The sequence below is a fragment of the Myotis lucifugus genome, unplaced genomic scaffold, assembly GCF_000147115.1.
Source record: "Myotis lucifugus unplaced genomic scaffold, Myoluc2.0 scaffold_12, whole genome shotgun sequence".
NCBI classification, from domain to species: Eukaryota; Metazoa; Chordata; class Mammalia; order Chiroptera; family Vespertilionidae; genus Myotis; species Myotis lucifugus.
In genome coordinates, this window is record NW_005871060.1 from 5,904,637 (window position 1) to 5,924,874 (window position 20,238).

At 42.4% G+C, this 20,238-nt stretch overlaps 1 protein-coding gene across 3 annotated transcripts in view; it reads left to right on the plus strand.

Moving 5' to 3' along the window:
* The first annotated feature begins 377 nt into the window (after positions 1-377).
* Positions 378-20,238, plus strand: part of CDS1 (CDP-diacylglycerol synthase 1) — a 58,083-nt gene continuing 38,222 nt past the window's right edge. The window contains exons 1-2 of one of the 3 annotated variants that reach the window (XM_023750379.1): positions 378-882; positions 19,969-20,096. In XM_023750379.1, the coding sequence (XP_023606147.1) occupies positions 766-882; positions 19,969-20,096 (245 nt within the window). In that variant the 5' untranslated portion in view covers positions 378-765. The remainder of the gene's footprint in view (positions 883-19,968; positions 20,097-20,238) is intronic. The other 2 variants (XM_023750380.1, XM_006084569.3) reach the window with 2 other exon arrangements.

The following is a 20,238-nucleotide window of genomic DNA, read 5'->3' on the forward strand; positions in this document are numbered from 1 at the left end:
AGTGCTGTCAACAGCCGCCAGGAGCTCGGTGACAAGTCTGCAGGTTCTCACCCCTCCCTTCCCAGCACAGGGCTCCCCCCTCCTCCGTCTCGCCTCCTCCTCTCCTGCAAGCCCAGCTCGCACCTTTTCTCGCTGCCCCCACCTGTGTGCGCGCAGAGACGGGCGGAGCCTGGGAGGCTCATGACGTCACTCCTCGGCGGGGAGGCGGGGCGGTGGGAACCGCAGTGCAGCACCGAGGGGCGGGGCCTGCGGCGCGTGACCTGGTGCGGGAGGCAGGAGCCCGGGGAAAGGTGTCTGGGGGCTGGGACCGGCCGAGTCCGGGGGCGGGGCGGGGCGTGGCCGGGCCCAGGCTGCGGGCGCCCTGCGAGGCTCTAAATCGGGTCACGCTCCCTTTTGCCTCCCCGCCCCTTCTGCTCTTCCCACCTGGGCCTCTGCGTGGAGACGCGCACCTGGCAACCCGGGGCCGCGCCGCGTCTCCGCCTCCTCTGCTCGGGCCGGGCGCCCGAGCCGGCCCCGCACGCCCCGAGCCAGTCCCCGGCGCCGCGATCGCTGCAGGCGGCCTCGAGCGCTCGCTCGTTGATGCCGTTTTGGGGGTGACCTGGCGCGGTGGCCGCGCCTTCATGGTGGGGGCGTGTTCGTGATCGCGGCTCCGCTGGACGTGGAGTGCGGGGCTGTGGGGTGAAGGGAGGCCCGCCGGCGAGACCCTGCGCGCAGTTCGGGTTTGGGGGCGCAGGAGGCCGCCGCGGCCGAACGCGAGAGCGGGAGATGTTGGAGCTGAGGCACCGGGGAGTGTGCCCCGGCCCCGGGGGAGCAGTGGCGCCGCCACCCCCCGAGGGAGTGGCGGCCGGCGGCGACCACGAAGCCGAGAGCACCAGTGACAAAGTAAGTGGAGCCGCGGGAGGCGCACACCCACGCCCGCCCGGGTCCTGGTTTGGGCGGGTCGCCGGGAGCCGGGGTGGGGCCCGCGGACGGCAGGTGAGCTGTGGGCTGCCCGCCGCGCCTTCCCCTCGGCCTGGATTGTTGTCTCCTTGCTGGTGTGGGGCCCCGAACCCCGGACCGCGGTGGTGGCGCGTTCCAGGGGGTGACCGCGGCCGCTGCCGGGTGATTCAACTTGACTCCAATTGAGTTTCTTCCCGGTCCAGTCGCCGCCCTCCCTGGGGTCCCGGGGCCCGTGCTCGGATCTGGGAGGAACCTGCAGGCACCCTAGTTTCCTGGTAGCCGCCACCTCGCACCTCCTCTCGGTAGAGGAACGAAGTTAGCGAGGTCTAAACTTAAGACCAACACCTTCGGCTCTAGCATGTCATTGGATCCTGACGCTGGAGGCTTAGCTGCTCCTGCTCCCCCATCAGCACTTTCGTTTCCTCTGTCCTTTTTCAGGGTAATAGGTTTTGGAGGTTTCAGAGTAACATACACGCGACACAACTGAATCCGCCTGTTTCCTTGGAGCCCACAGCAGGCAGTGTAGTTCTCCTGCTGGTAGATTTCATTTGACCTGACGGGCTACGTCTTGAGGATGTTTAGCTCACATTTCTATGGATTACCCTTGCTTCACATTTAAGAATAAGCAGATGTAATACCCCACTATTCTATTTAACGGTAGGAAAGGAGTCGAAGTTTAGTTTATTCATAAATACAGTGGTGCAGGTAGGAATATTTGGGGGGGGGGCGAGGGAGACAAACAAACGAATGCAATGTTATGACCTTTTAGACTGGTGGTTTAGGTAATCGGGCCAGAGAATAAATTGTTTTACAAGATCTTCTGTGAATAAAATCTCATCTTATTTCAGAAGCTCAAAGCACTTAAACTCTTCCTAGAATCGTTCTTTTCTAGAAGCAGGTGTTGCAGTTTGAATTACAGAAGTGAGTTACAAGGTCAAGGCAGTGGCCTTTGGAACTAGGGCCTGTTTCCTGATTCCCTTTCCTCTGGGTTGGACTGTTACTGAGACTCGCTGGCAATTCTGATTTGGGGAGGGTTCCACCTGGAACCCGATGTTGATGAACTTGACGTAACCCAAGTTACAGAGCCCTGGTAAGAACATACTGCATGATATCCTGAAATAATTAATTCAACAGTGATTTCAGGAATGACGCTTTAGAATCAATGAGATGACATCCCCTTTATTTTTTTCCTACCTTTGATAGTCGATAGAACCAAATGAGAGTCTGTCATAGAACATACTTGTCAAGGAATTACACAAACTATAACAGTTGCCAGCTTCTGAAGGTTGATGTTACAAGGCTAGAAACAGTGGGCTGTGAGAATAGTCTTTGTGAAAACTGCCTTGGAAACTAGACCAAAAATAGAATTAATTAGGTTGGGATTTGTTGTGCTTCAGCTCTGGCTAGAACCAAGGAAATACCAGCTCCCCCCTGTGTGGACTTCCTTAACTAGGAGAAGCGAACACGCTTTTAATAAGAAAAAACATGTTCAGGAAGCCATGCATACAATAACTTTTGAATTAATTTAGTTTCTTAACACCCTAATACATTTGAAATGGAAACTATTTCTAGGGTTGGTTTGACTCATTAGAACTGTTGTCTCTGTGACTAGGTTACCTCGCTGCGTATTTATTTATTTGTTTGTTTGTTTGTTTGTTTATTTATAAAAGCCGCACTGTAGGTTTTCATCAACACGGGCCCAGCTGTATTTTGTTTTCTGAGAGTGGACATTGCCATGTGTAACCTCTTAGGATTTCTTAGGCAAGGATGAGCATTGGCACATTGTGTCTAAAATATTGCTATACCTGTAGCGTTCACCACCAGGAACTCTTGTCTTGGCAGGCGTTGAGACATTGAACTCTATCCTCTGTCTGCGCTTTCTTATCAGGGTGTATATTTGAATGCATCTGTATTTCCAGGTCAAGGGCTATTTTAAAATCAGTTTGCACATCGGAGGCTGGTTAATATTTGGACCATTTAAGCTCTTTAAGTGCCTTCTCTGTTCAAGTTGCGGTAAAGGCAAAACACTTGGGGAATTCATGAAAGCGGTGGAGGAGGTGTCTTATACTAGTATTCTGCGATTGTAGTACACTCCCATGCCATTTTGTAGTCTTTTTATAATGGTGTTACTAACATGACATTCTCATTGTTCAGGACCAAGAGACTTAAGCTGAGAGAGGCTCTGTGCTTAGGGGAATTAACAGATGGAAAGTGCTTCTTACCTGCATGGGAATGTTTTCTGTGTTAAATGCTGGATAAATATTTGAAAGATGACAAGACCACCCCTTCAAGGACTCCCCCCATCCCCCACCTCCGCTCCTGCCACCCCCCTCCCCAGGAGACTTATATGAGTTGGATTTACTAGAAGAATGATCAAGGTTCATAGACTACATGGAGACAGCAGGAAAAGCTTTTGAAGAGGAGGTGAGAGTTGCACTTGGAATTGAAAGGTGCTTGGGGACTCACCAGGTAGATAGTGTTGGGGAAGGACATTGGGCATGTGGAGCAAAGGGCATGTGGAGCTGTTTCTTGAGTCAGTATTCTTGGCACGGGGCCCTGAAATTAGTTTGGTAATCCTGGAGCATATGCTGTGCATTCTTGGGAAGTGGGGTTTGGAGCTTGAGACCTGTGGAGGTTAGGCTTTAGTCCATGGACTGTAGAAAGCCACTGAAAAGTGTTTACAAAGGCATTAGCTTATCACTCAGCAGTCGTCTGGAGAAAGTGTTGGCAGGGGAGAGGCCTGCCACAAAGAAACCAGATAGTTGGGTATTGCAAGTGCTATAGGTATGAAATGATGAGGGCTTGGAGTGAGTCTAGTAGGGGTAGGGGAATAGAGGTTGGGAGAGAGGATGCATATTTTAGATCATGCAGATAGGACCTAGACTAGGGCAATCAAAGTAAGAGTAATTAAAGAAGAGCCTGCCAGGAGACACATTGTAATCCATGCCTTAAGAGTCTTTTAGGAAAGAATCAAAAATTATTGGGCAGTTTTGTAGGCAAGGATGAGTTGGATTGGACAGGGTGTGTCATTCTCTAAAATAGAGAGGTGATTCAAGGTGGTGGTGGGAACTGAAATGAAAGGTCAAAAGGTCAGGTGTGGAGATGTCAACTTTTTTTTTTAATTGATTTTTTTTTAGAGAAGGGAATTTAGAGAGAGAGAGAGAAATATCGATCTGTTGTCCCCCTTATCTGTGCATTCATTGTTTGATTCCTGTATGTGCCCTGACTGGGGATCAAACCCACAACCTTTGCTTATGGGGTCAACGCTCCAGAAATGTCAACTTTTGAGTGGGATAAAGAGGGGATAGAGTTGAAGACAGAGCCCTGGGAGGTGCCCATGTGTAGAGCAGGGTTGAAAATGTAGGGAAGGAACCAAGATTATGAGGTCCTGGGAGCAGGGGAGGAGGGTTGCGTAGAGGATGTCATCAATAGTATTTAAATGAGGTTGAGGTAGAACACTGAGTTCAGCAAAGATCTTAGTAGAAGCCAGGTTCTAAGTTGAGGAATGTGAGAGATAAAATACTGGTAGTTATTGTCAGGAAGTTCCAGCAAAGGGGAATGCAGAATAGTGGCTAAAAAGGACTGGAGGATCAAGTGAAAGTTTCCTTTTTCATGGGAGGGAAGATAGGCATTTGTATGAAAGAAGTCAAGAGGGAGTGAAGATGCTGACAAGGATGGGCAGGCCCTAGAAAAAAGAAAGCAGACATGGTGTGGAGAACACAGATGATTGGGGTATCCAAGGAAAGGAATGAAGGCATGGAGGGTAGATGCAGAAACATTTTGAAAAGCAAAAGAGGGAAGATCAAAGTATTTGATACTTTCAATTTTCTCAATAAAGTGGGATCTCAGAACCATAGAGCTGCAAGGGATCTTAGAAACAGTGTAGCCCAACCCTATATATTTAAAAATTATAAACTTGCTTTAGAATGTGGTTGTTATTGCCCAAGATGACCTACAGCAAGTGGCCAAGCTGGAACTAGAACTCATCTACCAGGGAGTGTCATTTAGGGAGTGTAATATGAAGTGACCAAGAGGCAACTAGTCCTTACCTCAGTAGCAGTAGTAGTCGTAATAGTTGATGCTTGTCGTGATTTGGAGTTCATAGAGTATACTTGCACATCTTACTGTATTTGTTCCTCATAACAACCCTGTGTGTTAGGAATATCCCTCATTTAGTTGCTGAAAATATGAAAGGCACTGGGAATGATTTTGGTCCAGGAATTCCAGGTCAAGGATGCTAAAGGAATGATGGAGTCAGTGAGGCTGGGATTGAAGTGGCTGACCACGAGTTAGGGTGGACAGGGAAGAGGACTGAAGCCCAAATTGGGTCAGTGAAGCTCTGGATGGATTGAGAGGTCTGAGCAATTGCAAGGGAAGCTAACACCTGGTTTACTGGACCCGTGTAGGAGAAAAGGAGGTGCCCATGGAAGCTGTGGCCAGTAAAGGGAAGCACACATTGGGAAGAACAGTGTCTCTGCTCTGTTTGTATGCGGGGTTACTGCAGATTTTGGTTTGTGAGGTTGAAGGTGAAAGAATCCGAAAGTCAGTTAATTTCTGCCCTTACCCATTTGAGATGTGTGTAGTTTCTTTCATAAATACTCTAATATTTTTAATATACATTTTTAATTTTTGAACTTGTGTTTCTGTAAATTCTTAATTTTGGAACACCTCACTATGGATTGTCTTGGTGTCACCTGTAAGTGTAATAAGTATTTTCTATACATTTTTATATAAATCTAGGCCATTATACAATGCTAATATTTAGATCTAGACTTCTAGATATCGTTTTGGCTGATACTCCTGAATTGTTGATTGGTAGTATTAGCACCTAAATAACTTTCCATGATTCTTTTGTCATTGCAGCATATTCATTTTATTACTTAACAATATGCTGGTGACCCAAATATTGCCAACCTACCAGTTGATAAGACAAAGTTGAGTTTATGGCTTCGGCTGGTGAGGGAGAACACCTGGACAGAGCTTTGGCAGAGTCTTGGAGGGAGAAGGGCAAGGTTGGATTTCATTGAGAATTGGAATAAAATTCTTGAGTCTTTCAGTGCCAGGACTTGCTTAGGATGTTACGAATCACAATATAACAGTCTTGGATTGGTGGCAATAGCCAGGCAAGGATTTTGAGTCTTTGGAGGAAAGTTGCTGCTGCTTCCTATAGAGAGTAGATTTGTCTTTCACAAATTCTTGTGGATGAACCATGCGCTCCAGATCTAGACTCCAGGGATAGTAAAGTTATGCTAACAAGTCAGTCAAATTCTAGTCATGTTAATTTAGGCGGTAAATTGTGTGAGGGTGGGTCGTAGATTTCTTTCTCAGGTCTTTCAAGTATGTTTTATGTTATACTTGAGACTTCTAAAGAATATTCTGGTGTGTTACCATATGAGTTTTTACTTACTGTTTGTGATCTTAACTTTAAAACACTTTATTTTCTTAAAACTTTGAGAGATTTTACTGTAGGATGCCATTAGCTATATCAAGCTTTGGGTGCAATACACTTTCTGATGAAAACAATATTATATTTGTCATAAATGTGCTAGGGAAAATTGGGAAAACTTAAAGTGGTACTATTCCGGAAGATTACCTCATAAAGAACAATTATAAAATATATTTGTATAGTATGATTATTCTTTGTATTTATGTTTATAGTTATATTTTATGCATTTTTTAAAAACAGACTTTCACATGCTTTTTTCATGGTTAGCACAGCTAAATACTAAGGTTCTGTGTGTTTATTTTCCTTTAACTATTCTGCATTTGGGGGTGTCTTTTTAAAAGAAATGTATGTTTTAGCCTGGCCAGCGTGGCTCAGCGGTTAAGCGTCAACCTATGAATCAGGAGATCACGGTTTGATTCCTGGTTGGGGCACATGCCTGGGTTTCGGGCTCAATCTTATCATTGATGTTTCTCTCCCCCTTTCCTTTCCTCTTCCTCTAAATCAATAAAAATATATTTAAAAAATAAAAAGAAAAGAAATGCATGTTTTAATTCAGGATAAAGAAAATAGGTCATTTAAAATATACAGGCATTTTTGTGAGGCTTGACTTGGTTCTGTGCATTCAGTAAGGGTTTATTGGGTGCCTATTGTATTTGAAGTTCTGATTGAATGTCACGTTTTTCTTGTGGCTCTTTCTACATTTGAGAAAAGGGGTGAGGCCAGGATTTATTTGTTGCTCAACAACTGCAACAGGTATTAAACAAAAAAATTGAACTTTTTAAAAGAAGGAGTTTATTAGGCCATTGCTTGCAAAAATAGGAGGACTGGTCTTGGGCATGTAGCAGCAGCATGACAACATATCCATCCATGTCCATGGTCTGGGAGTTTGCAAGTATTCTTATGCATCACAAAGGGGGAAGGGAGAAAAAGGAGGTAATCTGACAGAATTTACATTAGCTGTAGGCAAGGGGGTGGAAGAAGGTGAAGTGGACAGGACCAATTCTGGGATAGGCACAGGGTCTGCATGAAGAAGTGGCCGCTCCTGTGGATGGGCTGGGGCAGCAGCGGGAGGCCGACGTGTAAACAAGCGGAGGCCCCTGGTTACATGGTGCCTGGCTAAAACAATCCGTGGAAACAGCCACCTGGAATTTATTCTAAATTCTAGCAAATACGCAGGGATATGAGCAGTCTTATATCAGAGCTGGTCCACAGCTATTAACAAGCTAACTCTTCTGTCTCTATCTCTCCCTTTAACGGTCGCTTTAATTTTAATTTTGAACATCTCAGAATTTTTTCCTTGTCAGTGGAGTAAAGATAAACTAATGTATAGTTTGTAAAATACATGTACATAATACCAGTTGAATCTATTTATAACAATTATGTAGACTAGGGAAATAGGCTTAGTTTACACCTGAGAAAAAGGTTTGAAAATTGTTGATATAAGAGTTGTGAGTTTATTTGAGCCAAACTGATGACAATTGCTGGGAAGCAAAATCTCAGTGGATTGAGAAAATGCTCCGGAGAATGGCAGTTTTGCAGCTTATTTTTACATTAGAATCAAAGGACAAGACATAAAGGGGTAACATGAAATCCATTAGTGATAGATTAGGGAGCGGAGAAAGGTGAGGAAATCTCTGGGATTGGACACAAAATGGAAAAATAGACCATATATATTTTTTACATTGGTAGTGTAGGATAGTTAATAATTAACATGGTAACAATAACAGTGAAGGGGTTCTGTGGTCTCCTGCTCTCATGGGAGATTGTGCGGGAGGGGTCTGGAAAAGGCAGTTACCCTGACATTCTAACGGTATCCTATATAATAAAAGGGTAATATGCAAATTGACCGAATGGCCTATTGACCGGTCTCTATGATGTGCACTGGCCACAAGGGGGCAGACACTCAACGCAGGAGCTGCCCCCACTGGTGGTCAATGTGCTCCCACAGCGGGAGCGCTGCTCAGCCACAAGCCAGGCTGACTGCTGCAAGCTCAGCAGCGGTGGCAGAAGCCTCTCCCGCCTCCGTGGCAGTGCTAAGGATGTCCGACTGCAGCTTAGGTCTGCTTCCTGTGGGGAGAGGACCTAAGCCATCAGTTGGACATCCCCTGAGGGCTCCCGGACTGCTAACGGGCACAGACCAGGCTGAGGGGATCCCCGCTCCAGTGCATAAATGTCATGCACCGGACCTTTAGTGTTAACATAAATGCAAAATGACAGTAGACAGGTTCAGTTAAGGTAAAGTTGACCTTTGTCAGGGAAATACTGGCCTAGGACCTGACTACCTGCCATGACTCACGTGCAGTCAGGAAGTTTTCATTTCAGACCATCCTATGTGGTTATTGTAAGTCTCTGAGTTTGTAGGGCCCACTATGCAGCCTCCCTAAGCTTGTCAGGTTTAAGTATGTGGCTCCTTTTTTGTCCATAAAACCAAAGACTTCCTTTCCTAGGTTCACACAGTATTTAGAGCTGGGATTTACCCTAAGATTTCTGACAAAAATGATATATAAGAGAAAGTAGGTATGTGGTACTAAATTTATAAAATTAATTAAAATATTTACTTAGGAACTTTTTTTTTAAAGTTACTATTTTGTGTGATTTTTGAACTATTTTGGCCTTTATGAATTTGGCTAGAAACCTTTAGGTGAATACTTGTAATTCTGTGATTTCAGGCACTTGGATTTAAATCAAACAAAATTGTTTCTAGTATTCCCTTATTTTATGATTGGTTAGGAGAAGAAATCATTAGTTTTTATTTTATAGCTGCTCACATTTTGATTCATTTGGTTGGGAGATGTTTCAGAACCTATTAAATGAGAATGATGGCACATTTTGAAGGGACTCCAGAAAAGCAGAGGAACTGATTTTATTAATGACCAGTTGGGCTGTTGATCATTCCTGAGGTATGCCAAGTTTAGTTATCTTTCTAAATGTTGACTTATTTTCTTATCCGCAAGGAGAGGCCAGAGTTACTTTTCACATCATGTCTTTGAATGTTTGCTGAAGACTTTGTGAGAACTATCAAGATTTTAAGCTTTCTTTCCTTTTTAAAAAAATATGTATTTTTATTGATTTCAGAGAGGAAGAGAGAGGGAGAGAGAGAAACATCAATGATGAGAGAGAATCATTGATCAGCTGTCTCCTGCACTCCCCAAACTGGGGATCGAGCCTGCAACCTGGGCATGTACCCTGACCATGAATCAAATCCTGACCTCCTGGTTCTTAGGTTGACGCTCAACCACTGACTAGGCTAAGCTTTCTTGTAAACAGAAAATTGGAGTGCACAGGAAGGGAGAAACAAGAGTGCACTACAGTGTGAGGAGCTCTCCCCTGTGGAAATTTAAAGCTGCTTTTTGCAAACTTAGTGGCTAGGAAAGCAGTGTTGTACTTCCTGGCTATGCGTGCAATTCCCTTTTATTTGCCAGGACCCTGGCCAACTATCTAAGAGCTTTATGAAAGGCTGGGGAAGCCACTCTGACTTCATCATCTGGCTGGCTCAGGTGGGGCTGAGCACCTTGGTGGTTAAGACAGGGCTCACTGCCACCTTTCTGCTCCAAGCATGTTATTTGAAAACAGTGTAGTGCCATGGGGCAGCAAATGTTTACTAAGCCTAGCTGAGTCCTACCATTTCACCTTGAAGTACAAAAATTGAGATCTAGAAAATAAAACTAGCCTCTTTCAAGGTTTTGGTTTTTATTTTATTTTCACAACACCCTACTGTGTTTTACATGAAATGTTTCTGGGTTGAGGCTTTAAACACCTCTGGGACACCACTCAGGTAGAATTCAGTGTACACCATAGTAGTACTTAAAATAATTTATATTGCTGTTAATAAATATGCAATCAGTACAAAAGGCTCATAATACAAGGAACCCCTTAGGCACCTATGTCATCAGAGCTTGAATTTTTTTAAAATACATTTTTATTGATTTCAGAGAGGAAGGGGGGGGGAGAGAGAGAGAGAGAGAGAGAGAGAGAGAAAGAAACATCAATGAGAGGGAGAATATTGATCAGCTGCCTCCCGCATGTCCCCTACTGGCGATTGAGCTCAAAACCCTGGCATAGCTCTGACCTGAAATCGAACCATGACCTCCTAATTCATAGGTGGATGCTCAGCCACTGAGCTACACTGGCCAGGGCACAGGTTGAATTTTATTCTCAAGATTTCTTTCCCCTCTTGATAGGTTTATAACTATTTTATATCCACAAACAGTGTATTGGTAAGCTTTGAATTTTTTTCTGAGCTTTTTACTATAAAAGTTTTTAATAACAGAAAAATTAAAAGGGTAGTACAATGATTATTAGTACATCCAGCACTTAGATTTAACAACTGTGAAGAATTTTCCAAATTTGCTTTACCTTGCCATATATGTATATGCACATATTTTATTGAAGAATCATTTGAAAATAAGTTGCAGACCTCCTAGTCCTTCTCTCCTAATATTAAATGATGCATCTTAAAGACATTCTCCTAAAGAATCACAGTGCCATTATCATATCTAAAAAAATTTAACTGTAACTTTCTTATCTACAAACAATCTATATTCTGATTTTCCCTATTGCTGCCAAAGTGTCTATTAGCGATTCCTTCCTTTCCCCCAAACTAAGATCAGGTCAGAGTTCAGACATTGCAGGTTTAATCATTCTTAGTTCATATACTCGTTTTTCCCTCTGAAGGGGGGCCCGGCAGAAGAGCAGTAAGCATTATGTCTCTCAGTCCTGAAAAAGGGACGTACCTGTGGAGAGCCAGCTCTAATAAAATCTTTTTTTTTTAATATATTTTATTGATTTTTTACAGAGAGGAAGGGAGAGAGATACAGAGTTAGAAACATCGATGAGAGAGAAACATCGATCAGCTGCCTCCTGCACATCTCCTACTGGGGATGTGCCCGCAACCCAGGTACATGCCCTTGACCGGAATCGAACCTGGGACCTTTCAGTCCGCAGGCCGACGCTCTATCCACTGAGCCAAACCGGTTTCGGCAATAAAATCTTGATAAAATGCAATTTTGTGATGACAGTAATATTTCACAATGGAATATAACTCTTCAAATTTCTAAGGTCTGTTGTATATCCCATGGATTTTGCCTTCAGGGATCTTTTTTTTTCTTTTTTGGGGGGGTTTCTCCCCCCCTTCTCTTTATTGATTAAGGTATTACATATGTGTCCTTATTCCCTCTTACCCACTCACCCGCCCACTCATGCCCTCACCCCCCTGTTGTCTCTGTCCATTGGTTAGGCTTATATGCATGCATACACGACCTTTGGTTGATCTCTCCCTCTTACCCCCACCCTCCCCTACCTTCCCTCTGAGGATTGACAATCTGATCAATGTTTCTCTGTCTCTGGATCTGTTTTTGTTCATCAGTTTATGTTGTTCATTATATTCCACAAATGAGTGAGATCATGTGATATTTATCTTTCTCTGACTGGCTTATTTCACTTAATATAATGCTCTCCAGTTCCATCCATGCTGTTGCAAATGACAAGAATTCCTTCATTTTTACAGCAGCATAGTATTCCATCGTGTAGATGTACCACAGTATTTTAGTCCACTCATCTGCTGATGGGCACTTAGGCTGTTTCCAAATCTTAGGTATGGTGAATTGTGCTGCTATGAACATAGGGGTGCATATATCCTTTCTGGTTGGTGTTTTTAGTTTCTTGGGATATATTCCTAGAAGTGGGATCACTGGGTCAAATGGGAGTTCCATTTTTAGTTTTTTTGAGGAAACTCCATACTGTTCTCCATAGTGGCTGCACCAGTCTGCATTCCCACCAGCAGTGCACGAGGGTTCCTTTTTCTCCGCATCCTCGCCAGCACTTGTCATTTGTTGATTTGTTAAGGATAGCCATTCTGATAGGTGTGAGATGGTACCGCATTGTCGTTTTGATATGCATCTCTCTGATGATTAGTGACTTTGAGCATTTTTTCATATGTCTCTTGGCCTTTCTTATGTCCTCTTTGAAAAAGTATCTATTTAGGTCTATGGCATTTTTTATACACCAATAGTGAACTTACAGAGAGATTTAAAAATCGATCCCATTTACCATCGCACCAAAAAAATTAAGATACCTAGGCATAAACTTAACTAAGGAGGTAAAAGACCTGTACTTGGAAAACTACAGGACACTGAAAAAAGAGATAGAAAGACATAAACAGATGGAAGAACATACCGTGTTCATGAATTGGTAGAATCAGCATCATTAAAATGTCCATACTACCCAACGCAATCTATAGATTCAATGCACTCCCCATTAAAATACCAGCAGCATATTTCACAGACCTAGAAAAAACTCTCCAAAAATTCATCTGGAATTAAAAAAAAAAAGACCTTGAATAGCTACAGCAATCCTAAGAAAGAACAAAGTAGGAGGGATCAAGCTGTATTACAAAGCCACTGTTCTCAAAGTTGCCTGATACTGGCACAAGAACAGACATATAGATCAATGGAATAGAATAAAGAACCCAGAAATCAACCCAAACCACTATGCTCAATTAATATTTGACAAAGGAGGCAAAAACATACAATTGAGTCAAGATAGTCTCTTCAATAAATGGTGTTGGGAAAATTGGACAGATACATGCAAAAAAATGAAGCTAGACCACCAACTTACACCATACACAAAAATAAACTCAAAATGGATAAAGGACTTAAACATAAGGCGGGAAATCATAAAAATATTAGAGGAATCCACAAGCAGCAAAATCTCATATGCAATATCTTCATCGATACAGCTCCTAGGGCAGTGGAAACTAAAGAAAAAAATAAACAAATGGGACTACATAAAAATAAAAAGCTTCTGTACAACAAAAGAAACTATCAACATAACAACAAGAAAGCCCACTGCATGGGAGAACATATTTGCCAATGTTATCTCCAATAAGCGTTTAATCTCCAACATTTACAGGGAACTCATACAACTTAATAAAAGGAAGATAACCCAATCAAAAAATGGGCAATGGACCTAAATAGATACTTTTTGAAGGAGGACATAAGGAAGGCCAAGAGACATATGAAAACATGCTCAAAGTCACTAATCAGCCTTCAGGGATCTTTCTTCCTAATTTGGAATTTAACACTTACAATAATGAAGCCATAAGACATAGTATCGTTTTAATGTATCATAGAATTGGATGTCACTGGAGGAAGATCAGGAGGAGCCCCATGGCCATGTTCTTGTCTTTTCAGTAGTATTTGGAAACACCTCCTTCCTCTCTTCCCGGCCACCGGCTCCTGTCACTCTTCAGGAGTCACCATGAGCTATAAATGACTTACATTCAATTGACCATACACTCTGCAATTTGATATTTTGACATATCTTTACATGTATAAATTCATCACTAAAGATAAGATAAGATAATGAACCATCACCACCAAAAGTTTGCTGCTCCTGCTCTTTTGCATTTCCCTTCTCACTCCCAGATAACCACCGATCTGCTTTCTGGCTCAAAGGATGAGTTTGTATTTTCTAGAATTTTATAAATTGGAAGACTATTTATATATACTAAACTAGAGGCCTGGTGCACGAAAATTCATGCACGTGGGGGTAGGGGGGGCGGTCCCTCAGCCCAGCCTGCACCCTCTCGCAGTCCGGGATCCCTTGGAGGATTTCCACCTGCCGGCTGGCAGTCAGACATCCCTCTGGCAGCCTGGGAGCCCTCAGGGGATGTCCACCTACCAGCTTAAGCCACAGTCAGACATCCTTAGCGCTGCCGAGGAGGCGGGAGAGGCCATTAGGGTCAATTTGCATATTACCCTTTTATTTATAGGATTATTTATAGGATTGGATGCACATATTGTCTGACTTCATTTTACTCAGCATAATTATTTTGACATCCATCTATATTGTTAGGTGCATCAGTAGTTCACTCATTTTTATTGATGAGTAGTATTCCATTGTATGCATGTAGCCCAATTTGTTTTGTTCCTTGTTGAACATTTGAGTGGTTTCAAGTTTAAAACTATTACAAGTAAAGCTGCCATGAACCTTTGTGTACAGTCTTTGTGTGGATATATACTTTTATTTCTCTTGGACAAATACTAAGAAGTGGAATGACTGGGTCATGTTGTGGATATGTGTTTAACTTTCTGAGAAACTGACAAACTGTTTTCAAAGTGGTTGAACCATTTTACATTTCCCGGTAGTGTGAGAGTTCCAGTGTCTCTGCATCTTCTGCAACACTTGGTATGTTCAGTTTTTACATTTTAGCCCTGCTACTAGATGTGTGGTAGTATCTTTTTTGTTTTGTTTTATTTTTTATTGTTTAAGATATTACATATGTGTCCTTCTCCCCTCATTTTGCATTTCCCTGAAAACTAATGACATTGAACATTTTTTCATGTGCTTATTTGCCAAATATGTATTGCCTTTCTTGAAATGTTTGTTCAAATACTTTGCCCTTGTATTTTAATTGAATTGTTTTCTTATTGAATTTTAGAGTTCTTTATGTATTCTGGAGGCAAAAATTTTATTTGATATGTGTTTTGCAAATATCTTTTCCCAGTCTATGGGCTCATTTTTCTCATTCTCTTAACAGTGTTTTTTAAAGACCAGAAGACTTAATTTTGATGATCTGCTTATCAATTTTTTTTGTTTTATGTTGTTTTATTTAAGAAATCTTTGCCTAATCCAAGATCACAAAGATTTTATGGAAGTTTTACTATTTTATATAAATGCCTATGATCTATTTTGAATTAATTTTTGTAATTGGTGTGAGGTATGGATCAAAATTCTTTCTCTCCTGTTTTTCTTCCCCTTCTCATATGGATATCCAATTGTTTCAGCATAGTCTGTTGAATTACCCTTTCAATTTGTTGAAGATCAGTGGTCCATATTTGTGTGGGATTATTCCTGGACTCTAGTCTGTTTTCCATTGATCTTTTTTTTTTCTTTTATGCCAATACCACAGCTTGATTACAGGTAGTGTAAGTTCTTCCATTTTGATCTTTTTATCAGACTGTTTCAGCTCTTCTAGGCTCTTTGCATTTTCATATAAATTTTAGAACCAGTGTGTGCATTTCTACAAAAATAAAACAAAGCACCTGTTGAGATGTTTATTGGGACTGCACTGAATCTGTAGATCAATTTGGGAGAGAATTGTCATTTTAATTATGCTCCTGTATGATTTCAACTTCCAGCTACATTGCTTAGAGCTGTGTAAACTTGGATACTTTACTTAATCTTTCAGAGCCTCATTTTTAAAAATATATAGATTTTTATTGATTTCATAGAGGAAGAGAGGGAGAGAGAGCTAGAAACATCAATGAGAGAGCATCATCAGTCTGCTGCATGCCCCACACTGGGGATGGAGCCCACAACCCAGGCATATGCCCTGACTGGGAATCAAACCACAACCTCCTGGTTCATAGGTTGATGCTCAACCACTGAGCCACACCAGCTGGGCAAGCCTCAATTTTTTTTACCTATAAAATGGAGGTGATTATTTACCTACATCTAGGGTAATGTGACGAATAAGTAAATCAATACTTCTTAAGTGCTTTTGCTCTTATTTTTCTAATCACTTTTCCTTAGGAATTGGATTTACAAGGTAAATAAAGAAACTTTTATTTCTTCAACTTCCAACCCTCATTTACCAGACATACTTTCTTTATAATTTTATATTTTGAAAAATCAATAAGCCCTCATTACACATAGGTGGAACTGAGATCCCAAGCCAAGCACTTGCTCAAGACTATTCATCTAGCAAGAACAAAGGAGAACTTCTAATTTTAATCCTAAATGTTAGCATGAATTGACAAGCTCAATTCATTCGTCACCTATTTGTGTATTACCTAATAAATGCCAGCCACTGTATAAGCCCTCTGCTGGCCTTTTGGGATTAAGAGTGAGGCCAATGGATGGTATTTCCTCTTCTCACAAAGCTTGGGGACTACTGGAAAATATAGACAAGCAAACATACACTTTTAATATAGAGTAATAGATAAACATAAGGGAAATTGTGGAAACACAGTTGAAGAGCAGCTAACCTAGAGCTGGGGGTCCGGGAAGATATTTGTAAAGGACATGACCTTGAAACCAAGGTCAGAGGATGAGTGGGCAGTAGCCAGGTTTTAGAAATGTGTAAGGGAGGATTTGGACCAGGATGTGGGCAATAGAGAAAATGCACAGTTTGTATTTTATAGATGGAACAAATATCTGGATGTAAGAGAGAGAACAGTATGGTGTGAAAACTGGGGAGTCATCGAAGAGGGGTGCCATTGTGAACAACAGTAAAAACAATGTCAGGTGGTTTGATTGTATCCTCTGGTTTTAGGTTGGGGAGTGTTAAGATTCAATGTGCAGTTTATATTGAAAATAAAGTAAAGAGGGTAGGGGATGAGGTGTTGAGGTACCAGAGAGAGGTACTGAGGTACCAGATGCTCAGGAAGAGTAGCCATGGGTGGGGATGGACATGGGGGAAAACTAATGACAGGCCCGGTGCTACGTGGATGTGTTTTGGCAAAAGGAGATGGAATTGTTAAGTTGATAGTCAGGTGCCTGACCTGAGTTAATTGGTTAACTGTTTGGTGGTGGTGTCTTCCTGAGTAGGAAATGTAGAAGGGCAGCAGGTTTGGTATGGAAAAAAGAGAGGTCAGTTTGCTGATGTGAATTTCAGGTGATGCTAGTGGAAAAACCCACCTGGAGATTGTGTGTTGGGAGCTAGAGACCCAGTTTATGCGGAGTCTTGAGTGTAGAGCAGTGGTTCTCAAATTCTGTTTCTTTGTTATGGACTGGGGCCACAACATTAGTAACAAAGAAACAGAATTTCCAGAGGATGAGGCCCAGAAATCAGGATTTTAAAAAGATTCCTGGGTGATTCTAATGTGCAGCCAAGGTTGAGAACCACTGGTGTAGAGAAAGATGGGAAGCTAAGAGGGTACATCACCTGGTGGGTAGTGGGAGAACACAGGCTTTAGATGGAAAGGGGCCCTAGCCAGTTTTGCTCAGGGGAGAGAATGTCAGCCTAAAGACTGAAGGGTCCTGGATTTGATTCAGGTCAAGGACACGTGCCCAAGTTGCGGGCTTGATCCCCAGTAGGGGGCGTGCAGGAGGCAGCCAATCAATGATTCTCTCTCATCATTCATGTTTCTTTCTCTCTCTTCCTCTCTGAAATCAATAAAAATATTTTTAAAAAGATAGAAAGGGGAGGATTATTGTCTTTAAATTTGGGACTTGAAAAAAAACTCCTAACTTGGTGCTCTTGAGCATGTTAAGTTTAGCATGCATTCAGCATGCATTAAAGTGCTGCTTCCTTCTTCCCATTACCTCAATCACACTCTTGTTTTCCTTGTCAAGTCTGGCATCTGTAACAGGATCCAAACAAGAAATGCAGAAACATTAGAGTCTCTGCTTCTAATTCCCACAGTTGAGTAAAATTGCTCTAAAAGGCCACTATTTAAGCATTATCTTTTATTCTTTAGTTATTAGTACGAAATGAAGAAGCCTGGTTAAATCTTAAGTTTTTCACTTTGTGTTCCTCCAGTTATATGAAATAGAACCCAGAAGCTTAAATAATAAAAGTAAAAACAGGACAGCTTTCTTGAGGGTGTGGAGAGGAGGGCCTTGACATATCACCATCATTGACAAGTGGACTGAAGTGGCTTGCCGAAAGGGTTAGTGTTTCCACAATTTGAATTATGGCCCAATGCTTGTATTTTATGAGGAAAACAAAGGCTGAGCTTTTTGTAAAGGGTAAGTGATTTGCCCTTTGCCACTCTGCTGGGTAGAGAACAGGTGGCCTTAGTACTGGCAACCCTTGATTCCTAGTCTAGTGCTTTTTCTGAAACATGGTAGTGTTGCCTTATGGGGGTATTTCCATTAGTCACCATCTCCACTACCACTCACACCACCCCTGCAGCACTGTGGGTTATTGAAGGTGAAAAAAAGAGTAGCAGGGAAAAGACCAAAAAAAAGAGATGTGCTTCATTGTTCTAGATGTCAAAGACCTGCTGGCATGTCAGGCCCACAGCAGGTTCCCTGACATTTTCAGGGAACGCTTTATGTGGCGGTTTATAAAGTCAACATCTCTTTCTGTTTAAGCTGCTTTGGGGCCAACTGGCTCTCAGTGTCACAGTAGGAATTTGATATGTCTGTTTCATTTGTCAGTTTTGGTATAACATCATTTAATTTCATAATTGTATGGTAAGGATGTTATCGTTAGTAAGCAAAACTTTATTATTACTTTATGAAAACTGAAAATAGTCCCCCAAGGCTAATATATTATTTGGTAAGTCACTTAATGAGGAGTTGGAAGACTTGCTTCAATCATAGCAATAGCTCTCTTCTTTGACTTCAGTAAGTCCTTGGCATTATATTAAAAGCTTCCATTCTATAGGTAAAGAAAATGTCTGAAGGGGTGATGCCATCTGCTGAGACTGGCGCTAATAAGGGCTGTTTGGTTTGAGATTCCTGAATGTTCTGCATTCCCAGGTGCTTTCATTCCTAGGATCACTCCTGGCCCAGTGTTCTGCTCAATGCTCCATCTGCTTGTACTCACCTCCTGCAAATCCTCTCATTCTTCTCCTTCAGATGAGCCCCGTTGCCCCAATCCCCTCTGTAAACCACCTTCCCAAAGTGCAGGCATGCGTAGCATTCTTTACTGAAGATTGCTTGGGTTGGGGTGTAGGAGAGGGGAGGACGCAGGAGTGGAGACTGTTACATGACAGCATAACAAACAACTTCAAAACCGAGTTATATATACTTTATCCTATCTAATAAAGAGGTAATATGCAAATTGACCATCACTCCAACACACAAGATGGTCACCACAAGATGGCCGGCAGGGGAGGGCAGTTATGGGTGATCAGGCCAGCAGGGGAGGGCAGTTGAGAGGGACCATGCCTGTAGGGGAGGGCAGTTTGGGGTGACCAGGCCAGCAGGGGAGGGCAGCTAGGGGCAATCGGGCCAGCAGGGGAACAGTTAGGCGTCGATCATGCTGGCAGGGGAGTGGTTAGGGGGTGATCAGGCTGGCAGGCAGAAGCGGTTAGGGGCAATCAGGCAGGCAGGCAGGCAGGCAAGTGATTGGGAGCCAGCAGTCCTGGATTGTGAGAGAGATGTCCGACTGCCCGGACATTGGGATTGGGCCTGAACAGGCAGTAGGACATCCCTCGAGGGGTCCCAGATTGGAGAGGGTGCAGGCTGGGCTAAGGGACACACATCCCCACCCCCATGCATGAATTTCGTGCACCGGGCCTCTAGTAGATATATAATGCTGTGCCAGTGTCAGATATTACTCGTTGTTTTGATTCTAATCAATAAAAAGCTTATTGGAATCTATCTGGAATAACACTGTGTTCTCCCAGTTAAGTATCAAGAGAATAAATATTTAATTCTTGTGGTAAATGTATGTTTTAGGCAATATAGGAGTTTCTTTTTGTCTTCTGTTTACATTACATTGATAGATTTTAGCACAGATAATAACAAGGAAGTACAAGAGAGCTTGGATAGTCAAGGTAAGTTAATAGTTGTTTCTTTGTTTCAAGTTATGTAACTGAGATTTGACACACAGAGCAATAAATAATTAGCAAGTGTGTGCTTTTTTCCCATTTAACAAAGTGATCTTCTTTTCTCTTTAATTTTAGGAAACAGATATTGATGACAGATATGGAGATTTGGATTCCAGAACAGATTCTGATATTCCAGAAATTCCACCATCCTCAGATAGAACCCCTGAGATCCTCAAGAAAGCTCTCTCCGGTTTATCTTCAAGGTATGATTGGATGGTGCACAAGATAAGTTGTGGGGTTATCCTGGCCCATGTAGTACTATTTTCACTATTTCTAAGCTTTGGAGCTCTGAGAGAGAAGGCTTATACTTTTTCATTGTTGGTCAAGCACACATGGTACTAGATG